This window comes from Manacus candei, unplaced genomic scaffold (genome assembly GCF_025592945.1).
Source record: "Manacus candei isolate 608988 ecotype Guabito, Panama unplaced genomic scaffold, ASM2559294v1 h1tg000023l, whole genome shotgun sequence".
Classification (NCBI taxonomy): Eukaryota; Metazoa; Chordata; class Aves; order Passeriformes; family Pipridae; genus Manacus; species Manacus candei.
This window is the reverse complement of record NW_026138071.1, coordinates 12,882,564-12,898,587: the sequence shown is the minus strand read 5'-3', so window position 1 is coordinate 12,898,587 and position 16,024 is coordinate 12,882,564. Positions and strand designations below refer to the sequence as shown.

The following is a 16,024-nucleotide window of genomic DNA, read 5'->3' as shown; positions in this document are numbered from 1 at the left end:
TACAGTGCTTACAGGGAAGTGGTTTGCAATGGGAACAGAGTAAACCACTTGGGACACAGTGCCAGAAACCATATTACTGCCAACTTCTGCACAGGACAGATGAGATACTGGCTCGGAAAGAGTATTTTACAATAAAGACTTTGGTACAAATACATAAACAACAGAAAAAGCAAAAATTAAGAGCAGAACTCCAAAATGTGTGGTCCTATTGAGTAGGGTTCTGGATCTTCTATTTGCCTTTAAGGCCCTCACAAACACTTAAAGGGGGTACTAGCAAGGCAACATCCAAAAGAAAGAGAAATTCAACAGCTCGGAATTTTAGCCATCTGTTGCTATATACTTACATCACATGTAGCACCTCAGCATTCACAGACACATCATCACAAAGAGACCAAAAAGCCTGTTCTTTGGCCTAAGACATTAAAAGTACACAGTTCACAAAAACTGAAACCCACCAATCACTACTTATAAGCCATCATCTTTGACAGGACTGCCTCAAATGCAACCGGTATTACTAAAATTAAGCTTGTTATATAATTAGACAAAAAGTGATTTCTGTGCTTTTTCCCCTCTGACCACAGACAGGCATGCTCTATACTTTCTCTGCTTTATTGTTCTTCCAAGGAAGAGGAAAAGATAACCTCTTGGAAAATGTCAGTCATTCACTCGAGGGTGCAGCAACTAGATTATTTTAACAAATTTCCAGAACAACCTACTCATCGCTCCTATTCTGCTTTTGCCAGATAATAATTTGCAGAGCGCCTCAGCTTTCACTGAAAGGCTGCCGCCCGCCCAGCCTGCATGTCTGCCTTTTGGTTTTCCCAGCTCCAAGAGCAACTTTGTACAAGCAACTGCATCTTGTCTTCTGGTGTCTACCAGGAGCTTCCACGCTTCTCCTACAACAGCTCAAGGGTTTTTACAAACCATGCTTACTTATTTTTGATATGGCTACTGGAACTCAGGTGCCCAATACACAAAACCCACAGATATTTGGTCAGGTGTGTATATCATGACGTGATTTTTTTCTCTCCCTTGCCTACATCATTTAGCCACAAGGAACCCCAATTTTCAGAAGTTTTGGAGTAAAATACACAAGCAATCAGAGGCAGAAGTGTGGAGTTATGTGGCACTGTTCCGCTTCAGTGACACCCAGGGGCCAGGCCCTACTTCGCCAAGGAGGTGCAGCCACAGGGAGGCCCCTCCTGTGTGCAAGTCACCCAGTTTCCCTGTGGAGCTGACCTTCTTAAATAGAAATAATGCAGAATGTAGATTCTCTAAACACTAATCGAGTAAACAAACATGTATTTGCCAATATGATTCTTCCCCAGTAGCTGAACTGTAACAGATGAAACATTTAAAAAGTTTAGAGGCAGCTAGACCAGAAGTGCAGCTCCATATTTGTCCCTACTGCCCTCATCTCCTTGGTATGTTTGCACAGTTAACTGAATATGACAGAAAGAGTTAACGCTAAAGCTGTTCCCTGGGCTCCTCTGTAGCCTCCTGCTAACATAAACAGGTCTGAATGTTTCTTGTTACTGTTTATATTGTCATCTTAAAAAGGAAACTTTCTCTATCAGCACCTTAATAAGTGGAAATAGGTAAATACAAAATAACTTTTACAGTCTTAGTTGTGTCATGACAACTAAAAAGACTGATTTTGAGGCTTGCCTTAAAGTTAGGATACATATTTTTTTCCTTCAACTTTGTTTTCAGTGAAATTTTTGCCCCAGACCCTTAAACAACTCACATGCAGATAGTCTAAAATTAAGGACAAAAAAAAAAAAAAAGGGCAAGTAAAGTAGGGCCTATCTATATCTAGTCCTGTCGAATATTTTACTGCCCTCTTAAAAGGACAAAATATGTTGCCCAAGATTCCATTGCTACCATGTGTATGGCAGGTAGTCTGGGGACCCCAACCAGAGTCGTGGCTCAGCTTTGAATAACCTGTGGAAAATGCCCTCCAGGAGACTGATGGTCTCAGACTCACAGAATCACATCAACTCCAGCACAGATCCCCGACTTCACCTGAACCATCATACAGGCACGCAACAACCCAGACATTGTGTCATATTCAAACAATACTTCCACACACCTCAACAGCAACTCTTGGAATTCATCATTTCGTATGCTGCAGTCAGTGCAAGCTATTTAATTAGCACCCCCAGGAACTGCAACACCAACAGATTTCAACGTGGGTCACAGACAAATTGTCAGCTGTCTGTCAAAGCACTCAAGACTCAAACATACAATCACCATCTCTAAAGTTATCACTCATCTGCCATTGCAATTTTCTACTGTAACCTTGTTTTAAGAAAACTACATACTTAGATAAATGTCTACATAAGTCTAACTTGAGCCAACCCTCAACTGTTGGAGCCTGCAACAACTTATAACACCACTTTGAAGAAAAAGGATCTCTTCTACAGAAAAGCTTCAGGACAGCTTAAACATCCAAAAATACCATTTTGCAGTTAATCACTTCAACAGAAGCTTGGGGTCAGAGAATGTCGTGGGAGGGGAAACAAAAGAGCTACCATTTAATGTTAAGGGTTGCTGGCATGGAAAAATAAGCAACACAACCTCTCCTTCAAATTATAAATAACAACTGAGTCCATGCAAAAAGAAGACAGAAAAGGGAGAAACATATCTAGAGCAAAATTAAAATTAAATTAAAAAACCCACCAAAAAAAAAAAAATAAAAACAACCCCCCTCAACAACAACAACAACCAAAAAACCCAACCAAACAAAAAAACCCAACCAAACTCTCCCCCCCACCCCAAACCAAACAAAAATGAAGAAAAAAACCACCCTAGGAAAAATACCCTTAATTGCAGCTAAGTATCTACTGGCAACGCAAGCAACCCACTGTCAAACAAAAACTTGCAGCAGATTGACAGAATATTTTTTAAGACAATATATGACGGAATTAAGCTAATTACGAAACTAGAGAATATTTAATAATATCCTAACAAGCTGCATATTGTGGATAGCAAAACGGATAAGAAAGAGTGCTTTCTAAACAATCAGAGACAGATTTTCTCCCTATTCTAAATAAAATTTATTCATAATTTGTAGGAAACAGGCATAAAAACTCGTTCACCTGCAGAGGTTGCACCTTCTAAAAAAAAACCCAAAAAACAAACCCAAAACACAAAAACCCTCACCACCAAAATTAAAGATAACTGAGGTAAAAGGGTCCAAACCTCACAGAGATATTCCTAACCCAGGGATCAGGCGCACCGTATGTTCTTGTGACTCCACCAAGCTATGGCAGCTGTACCGATATTCCTGATCAGCAGCAAATGCAAGGTAATTTCATTTCTCACATACACAGTTTAAGGCAATTCAAAAGACAAGCAAAAGGAATCAACAGACATACCTACGGCACCCTACTTAGCTTATTAATTTGTCTGTTTATCAAATTTATTTAGGTACCAACTATTCAAAGCTGCCACCAGTCAAGAGAAGGACGTGTGCACTTGACCCTTTACAATTTCAGTAAAAAAACTGGTAGTTTAGCTATAAAAAAAGATAAACTTCTTAAATATGGCTACAGCAAGATTCCCAGCACTTGTGAAATTAGTTTTCATTTACTGCAAGCTAAGATGACAACACTGGCAGTTATTATGTCTCAACTGATTCAAAATAACTTTTGAAGCCACAGATTGCCAGTCTGGGTCCTGACACGCCAGTTTCACTGATGTCTATATCAAATTAACGCAAAATTGGCTTGATTTAAAAGAATGTGTATATGCAAGCCTGTGTAAGTAAGAATCTCAAATTAAGTTGGTCAAAAAAAATTACTAAGCCACACAACTCGTACTATGAATACTCATTAATTACACAAAGCAAACTCTCAAAGATGTTATTCATCTAATGAAAAACTTGGTACAAAAATGTTTAAATACACAAGTTAAAAACTCCACTACAGTAAAATACAGCAAAATACAGACCAATATGTTTCTGTGTCTGGATTGCTACGTTTCCAAGATTGTTTTAGGAAGAAGACACCCAGGAATGAAGTTTCTTAAAACAGACAAAATTAAACTAAAGCCTGTTCTTCCTAAGAATAATTGTATTCTGGCAATGCTACATCAACTTTCATTATATTGGTGTCTCCCAAATACCAAAGGGGTTTTGAAAATATTTTGGTTGCAACCCATATGCCACTAGACACTTACAACACAGTCTTACCCAAAGCACACAGAAAATCTCATGCAGTGACACCTGGAAATATGACATGCATTTACAAAATAAAGTCCTCCAGCAAATACCACGTGAATGAAAGCCAAGAGTAAGGCAAACTCAGAATCAGTCAGAGATTTATTGCAGAAGTCTGTGCTATCCAAAATTATTTATTCTGCAAGATATACACAACACCTGGAGCATCTGAAGCAATTTTGACAATTTCCAGTCTCTAATGGGTTCCAAGTATCCTCTTTACACCTTCTGGAAATACCTTAGCACCAAAAGGAGTGCTCTAAGCCAATTTCTTTACCAAACTAAAAAACAAAACAAAACAAAAAACCCCAATCAAACAAACAGAAAATCCTACAAAATTACTACTCTGTAAAACAGAAACTAAGACATTTTAAGACACCTCTCTGGTATAATAAATAGTTTTACTTCCTTTTAGCTGTTAACAAGATACAGCAGTATTTCTTTAAATTAACATGGGGTTGGAACGATTCCCATGAAATCGCTTACTGTGAACTTTGTGATTTTTCCATATAGGTGCAGATATCTCTGGAAAGTTCACATATTTGACTCCTACACTTTGTGTACCTTCACACAGCCCACACTCTTATCCCTCTCTCACTGTTCATAAGCGCCTGCACCAAAGGACCACTAGTTGGAAACACGGGGTTTGTCATTCCCACCACGGTGAGCTGGAACCAGGTATTATATTGAATCACTCTCAATACAAGATGACTCAAACATGAGAGAGGTAAGGGGATAGGAGCCCCTAGAAAGAGCTAATCATATAATAAAAAGTGTCAAATCTGCCCTTCATTACAGCCAGGACTCAGTGTGGAGAGTCGAATATTCAAGGCTGGCACCCATACCAGCTATAAACTGCAAGCAAAAAGAATGTCTACTATTTTTAGTCCTGTCAGGACTAAGCATCAATTTCAGTTTGGTTTGGTTTGCTTTATTTTACTCTGTTGTTTTTCTCTTGTTACTCTTGAAAGTCATTCCCAGTCTTTACTCTCATGACCCACATTAAAATTACCACATGCTCACTTTTAGCACTACAAACACGAGTGAGGTAAGTCTAGTGACATGCATGTGGTTAGACTTAACTCATCCCCTTCAGAAGGTAGAGGCACAATCCATGTTTTCTGGATAGTTCTTTTCAGAAGTGGATCATAAAAATAAAAAGGTGAACATGCTGTATTATATTCCACATGAAAATTTTTATGAAGCATTAAAAGATCCCCTAAAGCTTACTGCACATGTATTACATATAAGAAACCCTAACAATATAAAATTAACTTCCATGGTAGCCAGACTTCAGGCAATACTGCATCAAAACTAGAGAAAACATGTTTTTATTTTTAAGTCTCATAAAACTTAAATGCATTACAGAGACATGACTGAACAAAGCATGCATAGTTAATCCTACTATTTAACATCTTTTATCCACAAGTTAGTTCTCTTAGTTTACCAGAAGTATTTAAGTATTTCCCAATAAGATTACAGTTGCATTTTACTAGTTTTTTTCCACCACTCTCCTGCAGTTTGCACAGACCACTGCCAGCATTTTGAAAGAGTCCATGAACTCCATGAAGGAGTCCATGAACTGCATGAAATCAAATGATCTTGTACCCAAGTACCACGGTTGTAATGGCTGAAGCAAGCAAACCAGATGCAATACTGCTGCTCATCAATAGCACAGAGACAGCTCATGGACCATGGAACACTTTCAAAGAGCTGTGATATTAAAATTAAATTCAAATTTCAGGTGAAATTCCAGCAGGAATAAATATCCTAGTGAAGAACCACACTCCAGATAATACTCCAGCTGCCAACAAACTGCCATCAAAAGCACAGCCTTCAAAAGCAGTGACAAATAATGGGTGAACTTCAGAGATGTACAATCAAAGGAGGTGAGTGCTCTTTAGTGAAAAGCTAATGTGGCAAGGTATAAAACAACATTTGTAACACTTCACTCCAGCAGTTATCTGCTCAAGATAATGGAGTCAAAAGAACTGCTAGCAATTTGCAGAATAAGGATGCTGGGCCCAATCTCTCCCATTCATTTCAGTGGGAGCCAAATTATGGGTTTATCCAATAATTCATATAAATCACTCTCAAAAATGCCAAATAACTTCCTGAGTAGTAGGTATGGGATTTTCTTCCATGAGAGGACACAATTACCACTTAGGGCAAAAGGAGAAAGCACAGATCCTACTACAGGAGGCATTTTTACTCCACCACATGCACCACAAACATCACACCAACAGTTTGATTTTCCATAAAACAATTCACAAGGAACTCCTGTTCCCTGCTTAAAACCCAAAACTGCTAGAGTGTTTGTACTAGATAGTAAAACGGCAATTTAATTTTGGTTTTACTCCTGTTTAATCACTCAGGCCACACTTCTATGTTTTACTTACTCAGCAGAAGTCATGCCCATCTGCTACTCTAGTCAAGGCCTTGCAGCATATTTATTTTTCTCAGCAGACCTATTTAGGTGTATTTTATTCACAAAAACACACACATCCTCCTGTAAAGTCGCACTTTACTGCCTGTCTATAAAAACTTAATGCCCTGCAGAGGTATTTCTCAAATTTTAAAGAGTTTTGAAGCAATCTTTGAGCAACATTCTTCCAAGTATTTATAAGTTTTTCTAAGCACATATTTTAGTATGCTGTACTGGAACAAAAATTGCCTTGTTTCACATGTTAGCACTTGTTAGCCCCTTGACTAATATAAAACCTTCAAGATCTTTGCTGGTTGTGATTGGCTTGTTTAATAAAATGACACACAGATACAACATATTTGCAGAATGATACCACAGCTCTATTGACTTGGCTTGTGCCCTTGGTCTTGGCTAGCATGAAATTCCTCTGAGCAAGTTTTTCACAACTCTCCTCTCTTTTCCCTCTGATCAGTTGTTATGGATTACTGGCAGCAGTTAACAGAAATACAAGACAATCAGCCATGGATTCAAAAGGACACTTCCTTTCAAATACACACCAGAAAGAGCAATAATTAGTTTTCTGGACTAAATGCATCCAAATATCTGCTAAACACATACAGTTACAGCAAGGTATTTCTGTATTGTTATCAGAACAGCCATTGACTCACCATGACTTTCAGTGCAGTGCAGTTCAGTTACAGATGTTCATTATTGTCATCACTATAGAGGAACATACTACATATGGAAACATATGACAGCCATTAGGGTCAGAAGAGACCTTTAGGCCACCGAGGTTGGCCTCTGGTACAGCACAGGCCACCATATCACACAGTAAGATGCTGCGTGTTGAGCTCAAAAACAACTGTCTAAAAAGACATCTCAATGAGAAGACAAAGAGATGAAAATGATCCTCCATCTTCACTCCTTCCATTTTGTAGTCTGTGCCAAGTGTTACTCATCCTCACTCCTGATAATTTGTGCTTTTCTTTTTCCATTCTAATTTGTCTGGCTACAAATTCCAACCATTAGTTCTCGCAATAACTTTTTGCACTAAACTGAGTCCACCATTTTTTCCATATGAAAATGCAACTTTTGTAAACAAGCTCTTAACTTCTAAGTCTCCAAGACTGTTGACAGACAGTTCTGCCAAAGCTTGCTAGACTTATTTAAGGCATCACCACTTGCCTCTCCGCTGCCTTCCCAGAAAACTTTCAAGAGAAAGTGCCCATACCAACCTGGTCCCAGCCATAACCTATCTTGTTTAGTTTAAGTTGCAAATGATAATCAATCTGAAGGAAAATAAACAAATTTGTGCTGGAAGACACTTGCTCCCCTTTTGTCAACTCATCCTGATGGATGACATTCATCACCCCTTTTTGACACCCCCACCATCTCTAACTTTCCACCCGGTGTGTTTTGCAAATCCCCTTGGGCTGCCCTTCCAGTTCATTTACACTCTTTTAAACACAACAGAACCACATCTGCACCTACTGCCTAACAACAATTCACCCAGTGCCACATACCAAGATAAAGCACACCTGGTTCTTACAAATGACTTGATCCTCATTTGGATATGCAAGACATTTAACCAAATTTGCCTAAAAGTACCATGATATGACCTCTTAATGAGTTGCAAGTCTTCATTAATCCCTAAATAAATCCTTAAATTATAATAAATTCTTTCCAGCATATGATTTCCTTTTCCTGCTGAACAATCTGTGTTCATTGTTACTACAAGCTGAACTTTGTATTGGGCTGTCTTAAAAGAATATATTTTTGTTGAATGGTCCAACTGTGTCAAGTAACACATAGAACTGTCCTTTCTCCATCCTTTCCCATTCCATTAAGGTTTATGCCATCACAAGATGTAGTAATATTGTTTTTAAATTTACTTTCAAAAAATGCTTTAAGTACAAGTCTATCACAGACACAGCTGTAATCCCACCAGAAACACACATATTCAATATTTCACTGACCACTACTGAGATCTGCCAGCCAGATGATTTTTAAGGAGCACGTTACTGATACTGCATAGCATCAATTTTACTTGTCTTTGTCTATCTTTTGATATTAACAAATAATAGAAATTAAGAGAACAGTCCAAACTGTAATTGGACAGAATGTATAAATCTTCCACCATCCTGGAAAAATCACAAGATCCTTCTAAATTATTCTAGACAGTAATTTGCTTAATCACGATCAAACATTCTCATCACATCACTAAGCATGGTGTTATCATGACAGCTCAGTTGCTGCAGCGGTGGATGAACTTTGGTGTCTCGTTATTTTTTAAGCCTATTATTCCTAGCACTGCTCTGCTGTCCTCCAGCTTGTAACTGTCTTCCTAAAATACTTGGAGGATATTGTATACAAGTTAGAAACAGTCACGCTGGAACAGCAGTCCACTAACTGTGTTGTCCCTCACTAGACTGCTGTGTCCTCACTGCTCCATCTGTGGTGGTGACCAGCAGGCAGGCTAGAGCACTGTGATGACCACATACACCATGCCTCTACTGGAACTGTACAAAGCTGAGGGGTGAACAGGATTTTTAGGCAAATCTAAAAATCTTGGAAAAAAACCCAAAAAACAAAGAATAAACCACTCTTAGTATAGGTGCAGTAAGTTAATTCTGCTTTTTCCCTCAGGATTGCCAAGGACCTGTCCATCTTTCCAGGTGCACAGGATGCCACAAGGGTAGAACAGTTAGAGAGCTGACTGGTAGAACAGTTAGTCTTAAAAATATCTCATTGCAAGACCAAGCTGAAGTGTGGCTACGACTAACTCGGAGCTATGGAGCCCTAGATCAAAACCTGCAGCAGGCAGGGAAGAGACAATGTTAAGCCTATAGTGAACATACAGACATGAACCACAGCCCTTAAGAGACCAGAAGTCATGAGGAGAAAACAGAATCAGGCCATGACAGTGAAAACTACCTCTCCCTATCTAGCAACATGTCTGCTGGTATCAAGGGGAAATTACTAGCTCCACAGGCACAGCTAGCTCTCCTTCTGAGGAGCTGCTAAATAAAAAAAGTGGGAGAGAACAGTGAACAGTAAAAACAATAATGGTTTAAATCAGCCCCCTCGGCTAAGACCGCTCAACTCTAACATCATCCACTTACAGGGTTTTGTAATTAAACAACGTAAAAGCCCAAGGTAGTTTGCCTGCATTACCCAGAGGATGGAAGACACTAGGAAAGAATTTTTGTTCTCGTTACCACAGCAGACAAAGTGAATGGAAAGTAAACTTTTACCTCTTTTTCTATTTTGAGCAGCTTCTTTACTGCCACCTCCTTGTCCTGAGAAATCCATCGGGCTCGGTAGACACTCCCGAAACTCCCTCCACCGCAGTTCTCAAAAAACTGCAAGTCATCAAATCTAATTTGCACAAATGAAGCACTGGTAGACGACATCTCATAATGACAAAATATCCCACAGCAAAACCTGTGAAAAGAAAAGCTTTCATTAACACACATTCTCCAAGGATTTACGGACCTTCTTACCCATGCCCAGACACCCCAAAATCAGAATCACAAGCACGCTACAAGTAAAATCCACAGGGCACAGGAGGAAAACAATCTGGGAACTCGCACTCCAACAGGCTGTGCAAACGTTTGCATAATTTGCACAAGCTATTAGGAGCAGCTGGGAGACAGAAACGACTAAGAGTATTCCTCAGAGGGATACTGACGTTTCCCGAACACCTTGAAAGCGGCTCTGCGAGAGGCAGGCAGGTCGCTGCCTTGCCCGTCGCAAGCGGAGCGCGCCGACAGACAGGAAGCGTGCTCCGGGCTCGGAGCTTGCCTAGCAGCTCAGGCACGCCAGGCACGCCGCGCTCCCGCCGCAGTGTCCAGGGATGAGGCACTCGCCGCCCCGGCCGCGCAGGCGGCGCTCCGGCAGCCGAGCGTGGCACCGCGACACACGGCGACACACCGCGACACACCGCCACACACCGCGAACCCGGGGCGAGGCCGGGGCGCTTCGCAGAGGGACGTGGAAAAACTTGGCCGTGGTAAATCTCTCTTCCCGAGTGACTCAGTTCTGTTTGCGTGTTGTAACAAAGCGCAAGTACGAGGTAATTGATCTGTGTTACAATATGTGAAATGCTGCAGCCCGTGCCAAGACTGGTGTCGGCAGTTTCAAGAGAGGATCCCAAGCCTGCTGACGGGAACAGAACGTCCCTCTCCGAGATTTCACGGTGATAAAGCTCATGGCTGTAGAGAATTTCAAGAAATATTATCACCTAAATGCATGAAGAATGACTAATTTTAGGTTTCCTTTTTTAATGATGTGAGATCAGAAAGCTCAGGTCTTTAGTGGGACTGCAGGACATGGCATCCTCTAGAACCGTCTGCAAGCCTGCCATGGGATTATTTCAGATGCATTTCAGACAAAGTAGTTTTAATTACCACCAAAAGTTACTATATCTGCAATTAAACAAAGTAAATTTATCAGCATAAAATGAGAAATGGGTTTGAATGAAACAAGCCAAAAAAGAACCCGAGACATTGGGTTACTGGTGAAAACTACACACCCAGTTTCAATGGTAAATGAAAGTACCAAAACATACTATGTCTTATTGGAGCTTCCATTCTATAGAGCTTTTTGAGATGGAATCCACACATTATGTGTTGTCCAGAGCTGGGAAATGCACCTGTAATACACCCCGTACTACTGACAGCCAAAACCCCTTTATGCCAGTCCCTTCTGTAAGAAACACAAAGACATTATCTGCCCCCTGTCTTTCCTTATTGTGCAGCTAATCTGATTAAAACTGAGACATCATCTGACCATGAATTTCTGGCACTATTCGGTTGCAGCTATTCTCCAAACGAGAGAAGATACTACCACTTTTCAACATATAGCATAAGATAACATCAAGCCTTTCCTGAAACTGCCTGCTTAATTTCATAACTCTTGACCACCCATAAAGGTGAAGGCAAACGCTGACCAGACCATGACAACTTGACTGTGTTTACAAGAAGGCATTTTAGGAAGGGGTGGATTTCAAGCCTTTCATTGACAGCCGGCCTGCAGAGCTCTCGGGGAGGGAACATGAATGCTCTCTCCCCAGCACTGTGAGTCAGAGTAGGGGTTACCAGTGGGATATGAAATAAAGTTCATTCTTCCAGTGCTCTGCAGCCCCTTCCCTGATACAAGTGCCCAAAGTCTCCTGGTGACCTTCTGTTCTTGTTTTAACCTTGTTGCTGATGTAAGATTTCCTGCCATCCCAGAGTCATCTTTTGCACTGTCCTGCATACATTTTCTTCAGAGAAAGCTTAAAGGAAAAGAAATTGGTCACTCCTACAAACTAAGAGAGTAGTGAAGCCAGTTTCAACATTTTGCTCTCTGCCAGTGCTGCTTAATTAGCAGATCTTCAGAAACAAAAGCTCATTTGCTTTGTTTACTCTGGCAGTTACCCCAAGTTAATGCTGTGTACATGGCGTCTCAAGCATATGTGACACTTTATAGACAAATAAAAAAGGTCAGCTTCCCAAACCAGAGACCTCACAATTTAAGGCCACAGCCCTGCATATATTTACGCACGTGGGTAATTACACTTGAATGAACAATATCCTTACTGACAATAAAATTAGTTAGAAGAGTGATGTTACTCATAGGCAAAAGCATATGCACCATAATTTAACTGGACCATAAATTTAACAGGGAAGTGGGAACAGCCGATAACAGATGGCTGCATTTGGGATGGCAGAAGGAACAGAAAACCAACTGAAAAATACATCACAGGAAGCAAGTATTTCTGGCCTATCTAAATTCAATGGCTCTGAAGAGCTGTCAAATTATTTAACATTATTGTTCACCTAGAAGAACCAAATTACCCATACAAACCAGTAAATTATTTGATTTCTGGAAGTTACACCAGCACAGAAAAATATGCACACCAGACACTTGAGACAACAAACACAAGTGAGAACTTTTCTGATGGGTCCTCCTTAGTGCTTCAGATTTTACTTAAACATTAATGCACTCGCAATGTTCTGCCCGGCACACAAGCATTTGCAGAAGCTACTGTTCACCCTTTAAACACCTCCCCAATTTCAAATTTACCTACAACAGTCAACCAGCTGCAGATCACAAAATAAATTAAGTTGGAAATGATCTCTGAGATCATCGAGTCCAACCTACGCAACTTATGACCAAACACCACTTTGTCAACCAGACCATGGCACTGAGTGCCACATCCAGTTCTTTCCTTAAACATCTCCAGGGACAGTGACTCCACCACCCTGGGAAGCCCATTCCAGTATCTAGTCACCCCTTCTGTGAAGAAAATCTTTCCTAATGTCCAATCTAAACCCACCCCAGTGCAGCTTAAGACTATGTCTTCTTGTTCTATTGCTAGTTGCCTGGGAGAAGAGGCTGACTTCCACCTGGCTGCAACCTCCTTTCAAGCAGTGGTAGAGATGCTATAGGCACCAGCATACAATAAATTATTATTATTTAAAGAATGATTCATTGGTTTGTATCAGGTTCTTCCAGATGCTTTTTTCCAGAGAAAGTAGAGGAGACTTATAAGGGACACTCTTTATTTGGAGATCTGTAATTAACAACAACCTAAGTTCATTTTCTCCTTCTACATGAAACAACAGACCTGTTTAAACATTACTCCACGTTTTCAGATGCAAGCTAGTTAATCCTCAATTAGAGAGATCAATCTCTTTGTTATGTTTAAGAAAACAACTGTTTAGAGTAACAACTGCACGTGATAAATCTGCACAGTTATTAACTTGTCATCCTTCTTAAACAATCAGAGTTTATACCACTGGTTCAGAGGAAAAAAATAGATCAGGTATTTCAGTTAACTCCACAGTCTTACATTTGCATCTGAAACAAGCACAGCATTCCAACAACGTGTGGCACTTCTTCACATCTTTCACTTCGGCAGCCAGGAGAGCAGTCCCCTGCAGCACTGGGGGCCAGGGTGACAGCAACTCTCCCATACACAGCATAAGGAGGGTTTGGCACCCACACTGTCCTTCCACACTCACATGGTCTCAAGTGCTTAGCCACTATCCTTGCACAGCCAGGGGAACACTACATTGACTGACTGTGTTGCTTGTTCTTGACTAAATGAAAACATGACAGTTCAGAAACAGTGAATGGCAGGTGCTACAGGAAACAACTCAACTGCTGGTTATTTCAGTTATTCCTACGGGATCTTCCTGGAGGGAAAAGCACTTGCTCCTTTTTCTGTTTTATTTCTAATGGTTAACACGAGCTTGTGATCTTGCAGCAACATCTCCATCTTCTCCTGGGTCTTTCTTTTCCCTCATGGTAACTTACTGAGCATGCTGTTAGAAGCTGTTCATTTCATACCAAAAAGTAAAATATCTGGCAGCATTTAACATTTCAAGTAATCATTTAACTTATTTAACATTAGTTTTTAACATGTTAGTTCCATTACACAGAGTCACTTTGCAGCAAGCCATTATGTCACCACAAGCTCAGTTCAGTACACTAAAAAATGTAGGTGTAGGAAACCATCTGCCATCACTGGCTTCTTGTGATTACAGTAGTTTAGGGGATTAACCCATGTGGGGGCCTGACCCTGCTGAGGTTCCACACTTTCTGCTCCACCCAGGCCTCCACAAAGTGAGGGAACCCCTAAGCACCTAGGCAGACAGGTTGCACACCAACCCTCCTGAAGGCTGCTCTGCATCTTACCACAGTGACACTGGAAGAACTTGTACCTCCCAGCTCCCTACAAACAGGCTGCAACTAGAGGAAGTGCTGCCATGACCAACACTGCTTTATTCCACATGCAAACCAGAAGACCCTTCTATTTGCCATTCAGCTACTGCTCCCAGAGTATAGAAAACTTCTGCTTGAGGGACTTACAAGCTAGAGGCAGGGGGCAGGAAAGAATTCAGCACAAATTGCACAGTAACTGCAACTCATGTTTTGCTTGGTGCGTGGCTGCGGAACTGAAAATTGCATCCCTCATCTTCCACGTGCACCTGACGCTACTCAAGCATTCAATTACTTCAGGAACACCCTTTGTAATTTATTAAGGGTCACAACCACACCACTCGCTGCCCTCACTTCACTGTGTGGTTCCACGAAGCAGGATTCAGTGCTTCTTTCAGGAAGGCACACTGCCAACATATTGCCAATAAAGTAGTAGCACACCACACTTGTGCTATCTTAAAATACACAGCCGAATGTGCCAAGTTTCCTTATTTGGCAAAACAGTCCATTTGCTTTCAGTATCTTTGACCATCCATTTTTAGACCCAAATCATCCTCTGTATCCAGCATGGCCTACAGTCCTTGAACATATCAATGTGGATTTTTTCAGCAGCATATTTATTTAGTCTTTTTAAAAATATATATTTAAAAAAAAAACCCCACAAACAAAAAAGTCCAAAAACTCCTCCACCCTCAAACACCAAAACATGGTTAGCCACTGTCTTGTCCAAATAGAAAACAGAAAAGGGGTTACAGTGATATCAAGCTACAAGAGATATTGCAGAGAGTAGTTTTTAGAAATAAAAAACCCCTTAATCATATCTTGAACTGCTGATGGATAAGACGCAAACAAACTCCAAGTACAACTCCAAATTAAATATATTCTAATCTTTTAATCTCCCAAGAAGTTAAAATAAAGTCAATAGCCCCTACAACTCCTAAACTTTCTTAATCAGACTGAGCAGCAGCCCTGCAGATGGTGAGACTGGAGGCATGGCTCTGCCTACCTTAGTTACGGAAGCAACAACATTTGAGCCTGTCCTTTGTCAGAACCTAAGAATTATGCATAACTTCCATTAATAACATTCCTAATTTTAATTTAATTTATATAAGCACTGCTACAGAAAAAGGGCTCAACTCAGCCTAAACAGTTTGAGTACTTCGGGAAAAGAATTCAACCCAAGCTGTGTCAATGGCAGAGGCTGAAGGGTTTAAAGGCTTTGCCTTAAATAGAAAACATTTTATCTCAGAAAAACCCTAAACTGCTCACTTTGCTTACACTATACGTTGTAAGTGATGCCTGACAGGAGTACACATGCATGCAAGAAAGACAAGGCAGCTAAACCTGCATCCAGGCCCATAGCAAAGCTCAGTCCTGGCACAGGCCAGACTGCAGGATCCGGGCCTTAGTTTTGTCAGCCCTCCCCTCCGTCAGCGAGCCAGGCTCTCCAGGGTTACCATTATTCACACAATGCCACCAGTATGCAAAGCACATTACTGATAGATAAAACAAGTAACCTTCTAAGGACTTACAATTTAAGGACAAAGTCCTGAAAACATCTAACTGCATGCCTCCAGCGGAAAGCTATGATGCTTTCAGGCAGTGACCCAGTTAATCCAGTGCTTTCAAATTATTTCTGCTTCTGGAACTTAGAAAAAGTAATGATC

General features: G+C 40.7%; 1 protein-coding gene across 2 annotated transcripts in view; it reads right to left on the bottom strand.

Annotated features, from left to right (window-relative positions):
- Positions 1-16,024, bottom strand: part of MAP3K20 (mitogen-activated protein kinase kinase kinase 20) — an 89,648-nt gene that overhangs the window by 72,752 nt on the left and 872 nt on the right. The window contains exons 1-2 of one of the 2 annotated variants that reach the window (XM_051787392.1): positions 10,339-10,386; positions 9,902-10,091 (exon numbers count right to left, since the gene is read on the bottom strand). In XM_051787392.1, the coding sequence (XP_051643352.1) occupies positions 9,902-10,060 (159 nt within the window). In that variant the 5' untranslated portion in view covers positions 10,061-10,091; positions 10,339-10,386. Of the gene's footprint in view, positions 1-9,901; positions 10,092-10,338; positions 10,387-16,024 lie in introns of those variants that run through there. The other variant, XM_051787391.1, reaches the window with a different exon arrangement.